The sequence below is a fragment of the Dryobates pubescens genome, chromosome 7 (genome assembly GCF_014839835.1).
Source record: "Dryobates pubescens isolate bDryPub1 chromosome 7, bDryPub1.pri, whole genome shotgun sequence".
In the NCBI taxonomy this organism is placed as follows: Eukaryota; Metazoa; Chordata; class Aves; order Piciformes; family Picidae; genus Dryobates; species Dryobates pubescens.
Genome location: NC_071618.1, coordinates 31,829,845 through 31,846,995, shown reverse-complemented (window position 1 = coordinate 31,846,995; position 17,151 = coordinate 31,829,845). Strand labels below are relative to the sequence as shown.

At 38.6% G+C, this 17,151-nt stretch overlaps 1 protein-coding gene across 3 annotated transcripts in view; it reads right to left on the bottom strand.

The window, feature by feature from the left end:
* The window catches only part of PCDH9 (protocadherin 9), a 759,181-nt gene that overhangs the window by 263,129 nt on the left and 478,901 nt on the right, over positions 1-17,151 (bottom strand). For 2 of the 3 annotated variants that reach the window (XM_009906083.2, XM_054163035.1), the window contains exon 3: positions 6,177-6,378. In XM_009906083.2, the coding sequence (XP_009904385.2) occupies positions 6,177-6,378 (202 nt within the window). The remainder of the gene's footprint in view (positions 1-6,176; positions 6,379-17,151) is intronic. The other variant, XM_054163033.1, reaches the window with a different exon arrangement.

Genomic DNA, 17,151 nt, shown 5'->3' with positions numbered 1-17,151 from the left:
TGCAGTAGATTTTGGCTTGTTGTGATAAGAAGAGTTGGCTTGTAAAGAGCTAAGTCTTACCAGTAGGAGAAACTCTTAGCAACTCCTTAAATAAATCTTTCATTTTTGTGTGTACCATTGGCAAAAGTATCTGAGGTTTTAAACTGTCCTACCTGTCATCATCTATGGCATTCACAGGCACCAGCTTTCAATTAATGTGCAGCCTTCCTTTGTTTAATCCTCTAACCCTTCTTACAAGTCTGAATAGTCCCCATACCCCATCCAACCTTTCAGCTCACTGTTGAGGACTCACAATTTCTCATCTTGAATGGCACCACTAGCTAGAAAGTTCAGATGCATTAGGTGGTCATCACAGAGAAGAAATGGCACAAGTTCCCTTTTTGTTGCTCATTCAGTGGCTGTGCCATCCTGATTTACACTCCAGTTAGTTTTGGTGTATGGGAGAGTAGACCATGAACAGATGTAGCACAGTGGCTGTTCTAAACCAAGATAATTTTAAAATCCTTACTGTAACGAGGCAGCAAAGAGATGTAGAGATAGCAGTACTTCTTCTGCCTCTCAGATTTTATTTATCTTTTTAAAGAAATAAATGCATAGGTTAAGATTGAATTCAGACTTCAGACCATTTTATAGCCCTTCTGTAGGCTAATTCACCAACTTGACTCCAGTTTTTCTTACTCCTACTTGCCTGGAGCTAAATGTGACAGTGTTAGAGTCTGTGTGAGGTATGAACTTGTGTTTAATGAAATGGAGGAAATGACTCAAAGGCAAATGTTCTTATCTTAGTTCACACAGAGTCTCAAATTATGAAAGCACAAGAAGAACTATGGACACTGACTTATCCAGAGGTAAGCATTGACAGAATAACATTTCTTCCTATACCTTAGGATGTTCAGCTATGGACTTTAATATTGCCAAGTAAGACGAGAAACTTTTGAGGCAGCAAAATGAAAAGCAGGATTAAGCAGAGAGGAGGTCCTCAAGGTTAAACCATCATCACCCACTGGGTGTATTGATAGTGACACCACAAAACCAAAGCTCTTTGCATGAAAGGCTTAGCTTCTCCACTCGGGACCCTATCATATGACTAAGTGTAATACAAGACAGTCTTGCCATTACTCTGAACTTTAATCATAATTAAACCACCACCACAAAGATATTCCAACTTATTACTAGAATTATAGTATGATTTAATCCCCCTGACATCACTTGACTAAACCATCATAGTGTTAGGTTTATTTAAATCATGGAACTCAGGTATTTATCAGTTACATCCATCCATAGAATTTTAACATACTGGAAATAAAAAAAACCCAACTATCCACAAACAGTATTCCAAGAATATGGAATTGCTTTGGAATTTGTAACTAATATCTTATGACATAATACAATGTTCTACTTAATTTGAAGGTCATAATTTTTACTTAGTAAAGGATGAGTTCCTGAACAGATTTTTTTGTTACAATATTCCTTGTTTTTTTTTTATAAAGCTTTGTGTTGTGTAATGTATATTGATTCTACTTATTAATGAAGTGTAGAAATTAGGAAAACATTTACTTAATGTCATAAATATATATTCTGTCTGGTTTAAAACCATGGGAACTACTGCATAGATTCATCCACAGTCTATAGTAGGCTTTCTCCCTAGAGCAGTTCTAACACTTCACTAAATATATACCATTCCTCTTTATCTCTTTGAAGAAAAACTAATCACACCCACAGCTTGCAGTTACCAAAAATATGATGCATCAAGCATTTTCAAGAAAGTGTATTTTTCCCCTTTTTTTTTACACTAGGAGGCATATTTTTACTTCATAGAGTTCTACTGCACAGCTCTGCCTCATGTAACCCCTAGATATGTTAACAATTCCAACCTAAATTTATATCCCTGACAACCTTTACAAAACCACAGCAAAAGAAGAACTCTTCACTAATGAGGTGGGTTATTCTTTTTATTGAGATGAAAGCCACATTTACAGTAATAAAAAATAACATTCTGCCCCCGATTGCCGACAAAGCCACCATTTTCTTTTGAGAGATTACTGAAGAACTAATTGACATTAAAATGTCAGACAGCTGTACACATTCAATGCAACTGACAATAAAGTAGATGTTTGTTTGATAAGTGCTCTTTCCTATATTCACACTTAAAACATTAAAATTTAGGGTTTGGGGTCTACAAAGTCATACCAGTATGTATCATTTTATAGTGATTTTGTTTGCTTCTTTTTTGGCAGGTTTTTAGATCCTACAGAAACTTAAACTTTTCTAAATTCTTATCTGATATACTAAGACATAATCAGCTGATTGAACTTTGGAATATCTTCCTTCACTTTTTGTAAGAATTGTAATATATACACGAAGTTTCCAAAAGCAAAAAATTAGTATTAACTTAGAGAACATGGAAGGTCAGCACTCCACACAACAAAGCACAATTCAGAATATTCAAATTCATTAGTTTCCAAGAAATTATAGAATCTCCTTTTTGATATCTGCTTTTGGGTTGTTGTTGGTTTTTTTTTTAGTAGACTTTCAACACTATAATATTTACAGTCTTTCTCTTTTGTTTGTCATCATGGTGACAAATAATGTATCATGCTGTTTTCCCTTCCTGTCGGCCTATGGTTCTGGGAATGTCACGGTCAACAAGGCAAGGGTAAAGTTGTTAATCACTACATTTACATGCAATAAAAACATTGTAACATACACAAAGCTTGTCAAACCAATCAATATTGTGAGCAAATTTATGTCTTCATAACTACAGCTCTTGAATAATGAGACTTCCTGTCTCATTCCTTCCATAGTTGATTTGTTAGCATTATCATTTGAATTGTTGTTATCATAATTTAATTATACGAGGGAAAACCACAGTGCTGGGGTCAGTCTTTAAAGTTATATTGTTTTTAAATATGATGAACTGTTACTCACTGAGGTAAGAATTTTTATAAAGCATATCAGGACACAAATGAGACAAAGGTAAAATATGAAGAAGTTGCAACTGGTAGGTTAGCACCGTGGTTTTCTGGCAATCCGTTAATACTGATCTATTAACAATGGCAAAATGGAAAAGATATTTTAGCAAACATTCTTAGAAATGTTATTTTTTACTTCATATTTCTATCTTGTTGCTGCCATCTTATAACCACAGTGACAGTGTGTGGCTGAAAGTGTTAGTATTTAGTGTCTATTTTAGTTTCTTCCAGTGAGATTGCTGTTTTAAGATTAGATAGATGAATGCACTCTCACTGTGTATGTTTCTTTCATTAAACCATGCAATTGTAGCTCTCATGTCTCTGTAGAAATTAATGATTGCAAGAAATATGTCAATAAAGTTTCTCATGCCTTGTGGCTTCAATAAGGTTTTTTTGGTTGATGTTTTTGTTGTTGTTGTTTTGGTTTGTTTTTCTAATTCAGGTTTTGAAGACCAAGGCCTTGGTCATTCTTCAAACAGAATTAAAATAGTAACATACAAATATTGAGAAACAGTGGCTGCATTTTTATTCACATAAATTCATGCTGTACAATAACAAACACATAATTCATTGGGCATTAAATTAACTAACCAAAATTGCTCTCACCATGAGGTAAGGACTTCACTACCAAGATTAACATCATATTCCCATGAGCTAAAGCAAACCTTTACTTAAAATGAAGTTTCATAAAGATAGTGGGACAAGTCTTCATTTATTGTGCAGATTATTTTTTTCTTGGAGATCATAAGAAAACATTGCCATAAACCACTTTTTTTCCTCTTTAGTTGAAACATTTTAAATCAAAGTAAAATATTGTTCTGAAACATTTAGCATATAAAACTGGCATCAGTACACACACAGAGTACATTCCACTAAGAATTTTCCTTACTTTATAGATGCATCATGTACCTCAGCATAGCCCAATTATTTTCATGAACAACAATCCCTTAAATATCCACTGAACTGTAGCTCCTTCTGCTGTTAAATACTACTATTTAACATTTCACTGCAAAAGAACTAGAAATAAATTTGCATACATGTGAAAGGATACAATGTTGAAATGATACTACATCAGTTATTTTAACCCCATAAAAAAATTTTGCCCGATCACCAGATAGAATTTTTTCTTCTGAACGTTGTCACAGGATTTTCAATAACCACAAAGTGTTTTAAAATCCCTTTCATATCTTATCCAAAAACTTTTGTCTGCAGTAGAAAATTGCTTTTGACAAATGTCTTGATACTGAATAAGACATAAAAGACAAATCCATCTAATGGGCAGCATTACTCCCTTCCTGCTTAGGGTTTTCTGTAACTATATTATTCCCTTCTTGGTTTGTGTGATTTCACGAGATATAGAATGTATGGATTATTTTAATGTCTGTCCTAATTCAGTCTTACAAAAGGCAAAAAAATCTATACTTAGATATCTCACTAATCATTCATGCAGTTTGATAGTTAAATTTACATGTTTGCCATGAATTTAACACCTCCAGGGCTAAACTAGGTGCAACCACAAACTTCCTATACAGCTCTTATGAACGTGTTCACCTGACTAATCTTCTATCAGTCTCTGTAACAGGGATAAATAGTTCATCATGATTAGCACACTACATTTGCACAATGTGTCTGACACAAAAATTCTAAAACTTGGTATGAAGTTTACTAAGCCCATTTTCCTAACTCATGAAGGATTTTTATGTCACATTTTGAAGAGATGTTCGATACAGAGTCAGCAAAGCCAGTAAGAGTGCCAAAATGCAATGCTGCCTTAAAATTCCTCTCTGGTCTTGTTAAATCTGTCACATGTCTCATACAGGAATTAGGAGAATTGCTTAAGCAAACACACCTTCTTGCTTCAGAATCAATCCATTAATAGTTGCTATTCTTTTATACTTTGTATTTCTACAGATTTAGGATTTAAGATCATAGTTACAACAACATTTCCATTTGGGTAAAGAAAAGAAAATGCAAGTGTCATATCTAGGAGAAAAAGGAAAGGGAAAGGAGAAAAGGGGAATAGGAAACTAGAACACGACTCTGAGTTGTTCGCATTGTCTCTTCATTGAGTTTCACCCAACACACCTTCTCAGTCCTCCCAAAGAAAGTATGAAGTAAACGTTTCCCAGGTCAATGTGTCACGGTTCACATTCTCATCTGCCATGATTTAAATGTCATAATTCACATCCAGTTCTGCCCAAATGAGAACATGGACCTTAATATTGTTCATCAGATCCCCAGATCTTTCCTGGTTTGTACAGGCCCAGTGACAATTTAATCATCTATACAAAAAAGGAAAAAGACCAAAGGGAGAAACTAATACTTATTTCTATACTCCTGGGATGCAAGAGAACACAAGTTCAATTACCTTCCAAGGGCACTAATAAGACTTTTAACCTTCGTCCCCACATTCTACACAGAAAATGAAAGGTTTAAGGGCACTATTACTGCTGCCCACTCACAGTTTATGGTAGGTCCAGTACCAAAATACTAGTCAAAATATTGGTTAAGACTTCCCTTCATTTTTCAGTGCTGACTGTCACCAAAAATACTTAAATAATGTAAATGTGTTACAAAGAAAGAAGAGGAAAGACAGAAATTCCCATATCAGATAAATTGCACATAAATATTTGTATGAAAATGCATATCCTACAGTTCCAAAAAGCAGAACATCATGCCATTTCAACCTAACCAAGAAACCTTGTGTAAAATTGTAGGCGTGTGATAGAAACCTGGGTTTTTTACACTTTTCAGTGCTTCACTGATTTGCTATTTTCTGTGTTAGTCTAACATTATCTAACATTAACCATGTTAGTGCGACCTTGTCCTTCCTCTTTAAAATTATGTTTAGAATTACTTTCCTAAAAGAAAGTCCAATGCTAAATAGCAACAGCACAACAAACATTAAGGAAAGATTGCTACCCTGTAGGACTTTCTTCTTCCCAGCTCTTCTCACTTACTGTGCAATTAGTATGGAGCTATTTTTTTCCTCACTGGACATACTTTTGTTTCTACAGTAAAATTACAGTATGAGGCACTTCAGACACACTGCAGTATTTCCTACCAATTGTTTTGAGCTATATGACAAAATATTCATGCACATGCTTAAAAACATTTCGATGTTGCAAAGCTCAAAGGGATGAAATAGAAAATAACCGAGTTACCAAAGGAATTCAGGTAAGCAGAGCACTGATGGTGACTCACCGGAGTTGGGGTCAGAATTGCCATCAGCTTCAGTCCTCTTGTCCGGTGAAGCCTGGTCGTAGAATTCGTCCTGCGGCTGAACCAGAGGGAGAGGGTGTGAGATCAGGGTTCCACCACCCACTGGCTCGTGGTCTCCTAGACCACTGTCACTGCAGCTTTCCTGGGAGCCATCAGGGAGGTGAAATGTAACACGGCGCTGGGACTACAAAGAAGAGCACAGGACACACTGATTAGTGCTCTTCTTTTCTGTTCTCCTGACTGTTTTGGGTTTTGTTGTTTGTTTCTTATTAAAAAAAAAATAAAATATTTTTTAACATAAAACTAGATTCCTGGCAATGCTTATGAAGCCATTTTTATTTATCATATTTGCTTGTTTGTTTTGGTTTGGATTTCAATTTTTTTTTTTCTTTTTTTCTTTTCTTTTTTTTCTTTTGGCTTAGATTTAGGACATTCCACAGAGGATGGCAGGCAGGAGAGGCAAATTTCAAAGTTTTACACAAGCTCATCTGTGAAGTAAACTTCTCATAAGAAAGTGACCATTGGACCCATATATGCTTTCAAAATGTTAAAAGCATGATCTATAAAAACTCTGAGAAGCAGGAACATTGCAAACTATGTTGTGAAAAGTAAAGAACATAAAAAAAAATAGCAGTAAGCACATATTTCTGAGGTTAAAACTTGGATTATTACTATTCAAACTGCAAAAATGAGTCTACCAAGTTAACATTTCCTGAACTTCTTAAAAAAAACCCAACCAACCACAGTCATCTCAAAGGAAAAAAAAAGCCACCAAAAATCTGCAGTGCACACTTGGATTAATTAACCATTATTGATTCTAAACCTCTTTCATCTGGAGAAATAACCCGACTTTGTGAATTGTGGCCATGGAATGCTATAGTGATTCCCCATGAGCTCCAGTGCTGATAGCACTGCTGCGAATTGTTTAGCAACTGTGACTGCGGGATTCATGAAAGGAATATTATAGGTCTTCACGGATCAAAATACTGCATCTTTGAAGCACTGGAAACAACTAGTTCAAGAGTACCTCAAGAGAGTGGTTAAATTAAGGTAAGTGCATCTTCCCACAAAAATGAGTTTCAGCAGCAGGGAGCCTTGAGTGATCTGGTTAGCTAGATTGGTTTAGAATAAAGAGGAGATTCACCAAGTTTGTCTTAAACAATTGTTTAGTTTAGTCATTACTTTCTTATCAATGTTAGCCACCTGAAAATTATATCTAAGCTAATGATTCAAGATTTCTACAGTGAGAAAGGAATATCAGGAAGATATTACAACAGGTAACTTCCACTAATTACTAATATTTAAAGTTAAATTTGAGTGTCCCAAATACAAGAAAGTTTTCCTGAAGTTAACAGTATCGGTATTAGGCCCTGAATCTTTTTCTTTTTTTCTTTTGCCCTGTCTTTTTTCCACTCTCTTTTTTTTTTTTTTTTTTAATGAGGAAATCCTCAAGTTAATAGTACTAACTGTATGTTTGCTTATTAAAAACTATTTGTTAATGGTAATTGCTACCATTTTATAGGATGATCAATATCCTCTACCAGTTTTCTTTTCATTCCTCTCCCATGGGTGGACATAGATAGTTGATTAAGTCAGTTCTTGGGTTACTGTGTGATTGGGTATAGAAATAAATGCAGTACTATTTGCTCTTGGCTGTGATTTTATAATTAGCATTTTGCTTTTAAGTTCCTTTTCTAGCTTCAGGATTAGAATCCAGCTATAGCAAAACCAAACCAAATAGATCCTCTGAGTCATTAGGTTGTACTCGTTTACATCAGCGGAGGACTTGACTTTATGTACTATCAAGCAAACTACTAAGCAAACTTTTACTACATAATTTAATACTTTTCCTTATAACTTTTTCATTCTGGAATTCCCACCATGAACAATTTTAGTTTTTTTTTTTAATCACCAGCAATTTCTTCCACTTCAACACGAACAAAAACTAAATATAGATAGCTAGACAGCTTAAAACCTTCTCTTTCTGCATTTATTTTCAGTAACCTAAATTTAGAGATCTGGTTTTTTAAAAGTAAGAATTTATGTCACTAGTTAATCAATAATAGGCACAGGAAAAGAAGATTACTTAAATATTTTCTAATGACTTTAAATTTTTTTAATTAAAAGACTCTATGCGAAAATATGAATGACTGAGAAAATAAAACCTTGAAGTAAGGGAGGAGATGGAAAGTTCAGAATCTGCTCTGATTCTGTACTGACAGGAACCAGTCAGCCAGTAAAATGGCACAGGCCTAACACTAATACTGGCAACTTCTTAGCTGATAGTGCTATAAATTTTTAAATCCATACTTGAAGTGATAAGAAAAAAAATATATCAGCTTGGCTTTCTGAGCCTCCCACTGAGGACACCACAAATCACAAAGGATTATAAAAAAGCTAAAGGTCACATAAACACTGATCCCATTCCAGAGATGATGAATGGACAGCATACAGTCTGTCAAGAAACTTTAGACTAAGCTGTGCCATCAAAACAATGAGGAATAGCCTTCTGCAAAGAGAAATTCAAAGCACACAGTTGAGACATATATTTGTTTACATATGTTAAGACATATATTAATTGTAAGGGAAACTGCCAGTCAGTCTACTGGGAGCTTGTGCTGGTGTGTGGCCACCTCTGCCAGCTGTCCAGTCTAGGACCCTCCTGCCTGCAGGGACCCAGGGTCCCTGCTGAGGTTGAGGGATGCATATGCCAATTTTACCTTTCCACTGGCATAGCTACTTCCATACTAAGACTGGCTACATCCCACATGCATAAAGGCACTCACATGAACAACATGGGCATAGCCACATCTGTGGCTACATAGAGAAAGTGCTGGCCCCAGCAGCATCCACATCCAGGAAATTGCACCAGACACAGCCAGCCACATACCCTTATCTTCTTGGGCTGGCAGAAGCAGAGGGCCAGTAGTGCAGCACACACACAACACTCTCCAAGTTCAAAAGCTCATGCATATCCAAGGTTTCCCCAAGCATCCACACAGCCCCTCCGCTTGCCCAGAACCTCTGACTGAACTCTGCTCGCCCTTATCTTCTCCACAGATCCCCAGTTTGTCAGCTGGTCCAGCTGGGTGCTTGCTGCACAAATGCAACATTCACACACTCGTCCCTCAGGCACCCCAAACTAACATTTCCTTAATACCAGTGTGGTGGTTCAGGCTGGGTGCCCCTCTGCTGTGGCCACATAAGACACACCCCCAGTGTTCTGAGGGTCCAGCCCACTGGGTGGACACAGAAAGTTATGTATTTCATCCCATGACATCCTGCTCCCTACAAAAACCACCTGCAGGTCCCTGTGCCTCCTCTTTCTTCCCTCACTGCTCCTATGGAGATGGTCCCTATCTGGTAATGGAGGGGGAGTCATCTTCGAAGCCTCTTGTGGCCTGGCTAGGCCGAAGGCCGGGGAGAAGGGCAATCCCACCTGGAGTACTGCACCCAGTTCTGGAGCCTCTATTACAAGAGGGATATGGACGTGCTGGAACGTGTCCAGAGAAGGGCCACAAGGGTGATCAGATGGCTGGAGCACCTCTCCTATCAGGACAGACTGAAGGAGTTGGGGCTGTTCAGTCTGGAGAAGAGAAGGCTCCGAGGTGACCTTATTGTGGCCTTCCAGTATCTGAAGAGGGCCTACAAGAAGGCTGGGGAGGGACTGCTCAGAATCTCAGGTAGTGATAGGACTAGGGGGAATGGAATGAAGCTGGAGGTGGGGAGATTCAGGCTGGACGTGAGGAGGAAGTTCTTCACCATGAGTGTGGTGAAGCCCTGGAATGGATTGTCCAGGGAGGTGGTTGGGGCGCCGTCCCTGGACGTGTTTAAGCCCAGGCTGGATGAGGCTCTGGCCAGCCTGATCTAGTGTGGGGTGTCCCTGCCCATGACAAGGGGGTTGGAACTAGATCATCCTTGTGGTCCGTTCCAACACTGACTGATTCTATCTCAGATCTGGCCAGCTGAGATTAGCCTAACAGTGGAAGATGGGGGGGTGTGAGGGGGTGTGGGGGGTGTGAAGAAAGAGCCCTGGGGGTTTTGGGTGTACCCTCAGGTGGGGAGAGGGAAGCGTTGGTGATGTCTTTGCATATGCTTTGGGATCTCTTTTGTCACTGTGCTTCTGGTTCTCTGTAAAATATTCACTGCTTTTCCATTTAAACTTTCCACCACTTTTGCAATCCATTTGTCTGAGTCTCTTTTTTTTTCTGCCGGTGGTGGGAGGAAAGGGAGGATCGGCCCTTCAACCCACCACAACCAGCATGGACCCTCCATCCACCCTGCCCAGACCAGGATCTCTTACTCCCTGTCTGGTGCAGCCTGGAGTTTGCCAAGCTACGCATGCGCTGCCCACACATCTACTTCATGTAAAACACAGACACTAACCCTCAGAAGCTGGCACTTGGCACATGGGCTGTGAGCTGTGGTCCTGAACTAGCGCTAAGCTTTTTCTTATTTTTTTTTTCCTCTGCAATAATATCAGGGATTATTCTTTCAGAAGAAAAACAAACAAAAAACCCCAACCAAACAAAAAACAATCCTACAACATGCTTAGACTATGCATTTATCTGCTACTCTTTTGTGAAACCAAATGCAGCTTTGTATTGTGTTTATGTAAAGACAGAATCAAGCTATTCTGAATAATTAGGTTTATAGTAGGTACAACACAGGGAGTAATAATAACAAGTAATTACAATTTTTAATTATGCTATTACATATGCAATATTATAAACAGCATTATGTAGGGTTATGGTTCAGGTTCACAACACTTGGCCAAAATTCAAATCTAAAATCCATGACGTATTCAATCATAAACCATCACTCAAGGGGAAGGAAATAGGAGTTTTCTTTGGATCCTGAAATACATACAATCCTTATTTTTAATCAGGAAATATAGTATCATTGTTATGTGAAATTCAAAATGGATAGGAAAATTCAGCTGAAACAGTATGATTTTAATTCTTTTCAAAGTAATTTCAATATATATCTCAGAACCGTTTGACTCAATAGGGTTTTGAACATGGGCTGATTTTTAATATCAGGAAAAAAAAAATCTTACCACTTGCATGAAATCATTCTTCTTTTAATCACCTATTGCACAGATTCTATAAAGCTCATTCAGGTAAAGCGTGACTTCATACCCACAGGAGATAGAGAGAATAATTAATTCTGTATCTTAAATGGCAATAAAGGATACAAAGCTCTGGTACTGATAGAAAAGATAGTTCAAGTGTAATTTGAACTTAAAGAAAAAATTATTTACTGTGAGGGTGACAGAGCACTGGAACAGGCTTCCCAGAAGGGTTGTGGAGTCTCCTTCTTTTGAAACTTTCAAAACCATCCTGGACACATTCCTGTGCAACCTGATCTAGGCATACCTAACTTAAAAGGCAAGTTGGACTAGATACTCTCCAGAGGTCCCCTCCAACCCCTGCCATTTTGTGATTCTCTAATAAGAACATATTTCTTTTTCTGTTTTCAGATGGTCAAATAGCTGATACAGTTTTTAATCATAGTTGCAACCAAAAAAAATATATCAAATCAAACACACATGAAAGGATTCTAGCTGCTTATTTCCTGCTGCAACTAAACCAAAGACACACCTAGTACTTTCTAATAATTGTCATTTGTGGAACCACTGAACATAATAGCTATGGTACTTGAAAATGCCAGCTATTCATAGAAAGAGATAGGGGGGGGGCATGCATATTCCTAATCTTATTTTCAAGCACATAAAATTGTAACCTGTACTTGACATAGCATATTGAATTTTTCTTGATCACAATACTTTATTTTGAGATACTGAAATTGAAAACAGTAAGTTTTATCTGTGGTTAATTATTATTTTCCCTTCCTCATATTCTTCTGCATAATTTTTCTCACTTCTCTTGTCTTGATTTCAGGAATTCAGTGGTGCCCAATGATAGGACACGTAATAATGGGCACAAAACACAGGAGGTTCTAAAGAGCAGAAAACATTTTTACTGGGAAGCTGACTGAGCACTGACAGAAGTGGCTCAGAGATGCTGCAGAGTCTCCCTCATTGGAGATATTAAAATGCCATCTGGGCATGATTTTGGACAAACACCTCTAGGTGTCTCTGCTTGATCAGAAGAGTTGGACTAGATGCCCTTGAGTGGTCTGTTCCAACCCCATCCATTCTGTGACTCTGTGAATTCTAACTGGAAATAAAAGAAAATCTAGAAACATCTGGAGCAATTTCATAATTTTCCAGTGCTGAAAACATAGTTCTTCACTGAAGTGCTTTATTTGTGACAATCCTAGCCACATAAAAGCTATTCTGATAAACAAATTTGTAATTTCGTTCAATTCAAATCTATTGCTTTGGAAAGTGGCATAAGACATTAAAGATACAATTCTGAAATCCATACTTAAACATGGTTTTCTATGAAAAGGGACAATAACAGTAAAGTTTGGGCATTGCTTGTGAGACTAAGATTTTTGCTGATGCTTTATTTTCACAGAAAACATCATACATAGAGAGAAAGTGATCTGTAAATAGTGCAAGTTATTTTGTTGATCTGAGTGATGAAAGTCTGAAGAGGAAAGATCATGCTATGTGATAATAAGTGTTTGAAACGTCCTATGGCAGATGAGTTATGTGCTGTGATGGAAAGAGAACTTTAATATAGGAAGTATAAACACTAGTTGTCAAAACCGTTCAATGCTTTCCATTGTATACTAGCTTCTAAAATGCATTTTACTTTCAATTATGTGCTTGAGTCAAATAGCAAGCTGCAAAAATCAGCATTAAGAGGAACTTTCACATGGTGAGATTGTTTTATGTTTCAGACCAGACTTTCAAGCTTTCTACAATTATTGTATTGTCTTTGTTAATCAGGGATACAAGAAATGATTATACTATTGTTCCATTGCTGAATATCTCCCAGGGACAGACATTGTTATGGAACAAGCTGTAATTAAAAAAAAAAATCTATGCTAGGTTGCTGCAAACAGAACATGCTAAATTTTAACCAATTTGGATGCCTTCTGAATTGACAAATCTGGTACTTTAAATAACATGACCTCTTGTCCAGTTCTGGGCCCCTCAGTTTAGGAAGGATGTTGACTTGCTGGAACGAGTCCAGAGAAGAGCAACAAAGTTGGTAAGGGGTTTGGAACACAAGCCCTACGAGGAGAGGCTAAGGGAGCTGGGGTTGCTCAGCCTGGAGAAGAGGAAACTCAGGGGTGACCTTATTACTCTCTACAACTACCTGAAGGGAAGTTGTAGACAGACGATGTTGGTCTCTTCTCCCAGGCAGCCAGTACCAGAACAAGAGGACACAATCTCAGGCTGCGCCAGGGGAGGTTTAGGTTGGATGTTAGGAAAAAGTTCTATACAGAAAGAGTGATTGCCCATTGGAATGGGCTGCTGGGGGAGGTGGTGGGATCATCGTCATTGGAGGTTTTCAGGAGAAGTCTTGATGGGGTGCTTGGTGCCATGGGTTAGTTGTTTAGGTGGGTTGGATTGGTTGATGGGTTGGACTTGATGATCTTGAAGGTCTCTTCCAACCTGGTTTATTCTATGTATTCTATGTATTCTTCTCCACCTAATATATTTGGAAGTTGATTTCTATCCTTGATTTTTCAGACATGTGGAAATCACAAAACATCCCATTTCACAGCAAGCCAAATTGAGTTTTATAGAATGGTCCCTACATTTGCATATTGGAATACATACTTGAGGATGACATAGATTCAATTGCAATTGTTACTCTTGTTATACCAGATAATAATTTGATTTATTCTGCTAAATTTCACAGTGCTAAATTTTCAGCAAACTATACTGCAACATATTACCATAAAGTATAAAAATAATCATCGGTTGTGTCTCTTTTGCTACTTAGTTTGAAGAGAGCTGGCCTTTTATTCAGTGTGGAAAATATTATCAATTACAGTCTCCCCACTGATGGGGGAGGAAATGACTCCCTGATGGTCCCAAGCACATTTAAATGTTGAGAACAAACATACTCTTCTGTTGAAGAGCTTAGTTTTGCAAAGACAGTGAATGAAGAAAGACTTGAAGACAAACTCTACAGTTTCAGTCATGTTTTGCTGTAATATCACTTTCTCCCTTTGTTTATGTAGTCATGCTCCTTCATTATGTTTCATGAAACTATAATCTTTGTGCTACAAATTATTCCTGGGTTTTATTGGATTACTTACTATTATATTTATATTTATATTTATATATGTAAAGATTGGACTATCTGAAGACTGACAAGCTTTCAATTAAAGACACTAAACACAGGACTATCATTGTCTATCTATGGTCATTTGGACTCAGGTTAAATTTGACCTAAAAAGAAAGCCAAGTGTTACAGTTTAATCTAGTCTAAATCAGAGTATTATCTTGTTCAATTTGGGACTATGGTAAAATGATAATAGATTTCTAATATTTTCAGTTTTATCCCCCATCCTCCTGAATTAATTATCTGAGACTCAGGAAAACAGTTTTAAGCCTACAATTATGTAAATAACTACTTCAGATGAATGGAAAGGCAAGTGGGGGGAAGAGATGGAAACTGCTGTACACAGTAAAACATAAAAGAAAATTGCCAGGTGTGCTAAGAGCGGACAACTAAGTTAATGTTCAGAAACATTATTCACTCAAAGGGCTAGACATTAGTATACATGTTATACATGTATATATATACATGTATATGTATATATACATATACATATATACATGTATACATTGTTATACATGTTCTTATGGACATGTCTGTGGGAAATAGTACTGAGAAAGGATTAGTTTTAAAAGAAATAATTTTGTAGATACCTGTTGAAAATTGGTGTTACAGCTAGGAAAGAAAGGCACCTTTAGCAAACATTCATGTAGTCCTAAAATATATATATGACTTAAAAGAGCAGTAAAGTGCCTTTCTGAGGTGTCTGAACTTAACCTTTTACTACAGATGACTAAGTAACCTTAGTACACATATTAGAAGACTTAATCCATTAAGTAATTTCTTTGAGAAGTGTTGTTATACTCCTTAACATCAGAGAGATGTGAATTCAGAGTTTTCAAAATTAAATTCATAAAGTTAACCTACCATGAAGAAAATGTACACCTTGCACAATGTTCATAACTATCTGGGCACACAACTTCAGACATTCAACTTGAAATTTTACCTGATGTATCTAGGATATAAGAACCCAAAGAAATATTTCTTACTGACAAAAAGATACTTATCTGACTTATTTGTTGCTCTGGCACATCTTATATGAAGAGCTTGTTTGCATTACAGCATGCAATAAAAATATCACATATAAGCACTTTAGTTGTAATATGTGATTTTAGCAATCGAAAAACTTCAGTGACCTCTAATTTCTTTGTTTATTTTGATTTTGGTGATGCAGTCCTCCTAGCAAGATGGATAATGCACATTACAAGTGAACTCAACTGAAGGATATATAAATATATTAATAGCAAGAGGAAGGGCAGGGACAACCTCCACTCCTTGGTTGACATGGAAGGAAATGTTGTAACACAGGATGAGGAAAAGGCAGAGGTACTTAACACCTTCTTTACCTCAGTTTTTACTAGCTGGAAAGAACGTCTACCAGACAGCTGGCCTGCAGAGCTGGCAGAGGGAGCCAGGGAGCTGCATGGTTTCCCTGTGTTCCATGAGCAAGTGATAGGAGCTCTCCTCAGCAGCTTAGACCCCCACAAGTCCATGGGACCAGATGGGATCCATCCTAGGGTGCTGAGAGAGCTGGCAGATGAGCTGGCCAAGCCACTCTCCATTATTTTTTATCAGTCCTGGCTCACTGGAGAGATCCCAGATGACTAGAAGCTGGCCAACGTGGTACCCATCCACAAGAAGGGCCGGTTGGATGAGCCAGGGAATTACAGGCCTGTCAGCCTGACCTCAGTGCCAGGAAAGATTATGGAGCAGGTCATCCTGAGTGCAATCACACAACACTTAGAGGATGGCCAAGGGATCAGGCCCAGCCAGCATGGGTTTAGGAAGGACAGGTCCTGCCTGACCAACCTGATCTCCTTCTATGATCAGATGACCCGCCTGGTGGATGTGGGGAGGCCTGTGGATGTAGTCTACCTGGACCTCAGCAAGGCCTTTGACACCGTTCCCCATAGCAAACTCCTGGCCAAGCTGTCAGCCCATGGCTTGGATGGGAGCACACTGTGATGGGTTAGGAACTGGCTGGAGGGCCGAGCCCAGAGAGTGGTGGTGAATGGTGCCACATCCAGCTGGCAGCCAGTCACCAGTGGTGTGCCCCAGGGATCAGTACTGGGCCCCATGCTCTTTAACATCTTTATTGATGATCTGGACGAGGGCATCGAGTCCATCATCAGTAAATTTGCTGACGACACCAAGCTGGGGGCAGGAGTTGATCTGCTGGAGGGTTGAGAGGCTCTGCAGAGGGACCTTGACACGCTGGGCAGATGGGCAGAGTCCAACGGCATGAGATTTAACACATCCAAGTGCCGGGTTCTGCACATTGGCCACAGCAACCCCATGCAGAGCTACAGGCTGGGGTCAGAGTGGCTGGAGAGCAGTCAGGCTGAGAGGGACCTGGGGGTGCTGGTCGACGGTAGACTGAACATGAGCCTGCAGTGTGCCCAGGCAGCTAAGAGGGCCAATGGCATCCTGGCCTGCATCAGGAACAGTGTGGCCAGCAGGAGCAGGGAGGTCATTCTGCCCCTGTACACTGCACTGGTTAGGCCACACCTCGAGTACTGTGTCCAGTTCTGGGCCCCTCAGTTTAGGAAGGATGTTGACTTGCTGGAACGAGTCCAGAGAAGAGCAACAAAGTTGGTGAGGGGTTTGGAACATAAGCCCTACGAGGAGAGGCTGAGGGAGCTGGGGTTGCTTAGCCTGGAGAAGAGGAGACTCAGGGGTGACCTTATTACTCTCTACAACTATCTGAAGGGAGGTTGTAGACAGACAGATGTTGGTCTCTTCTCCCA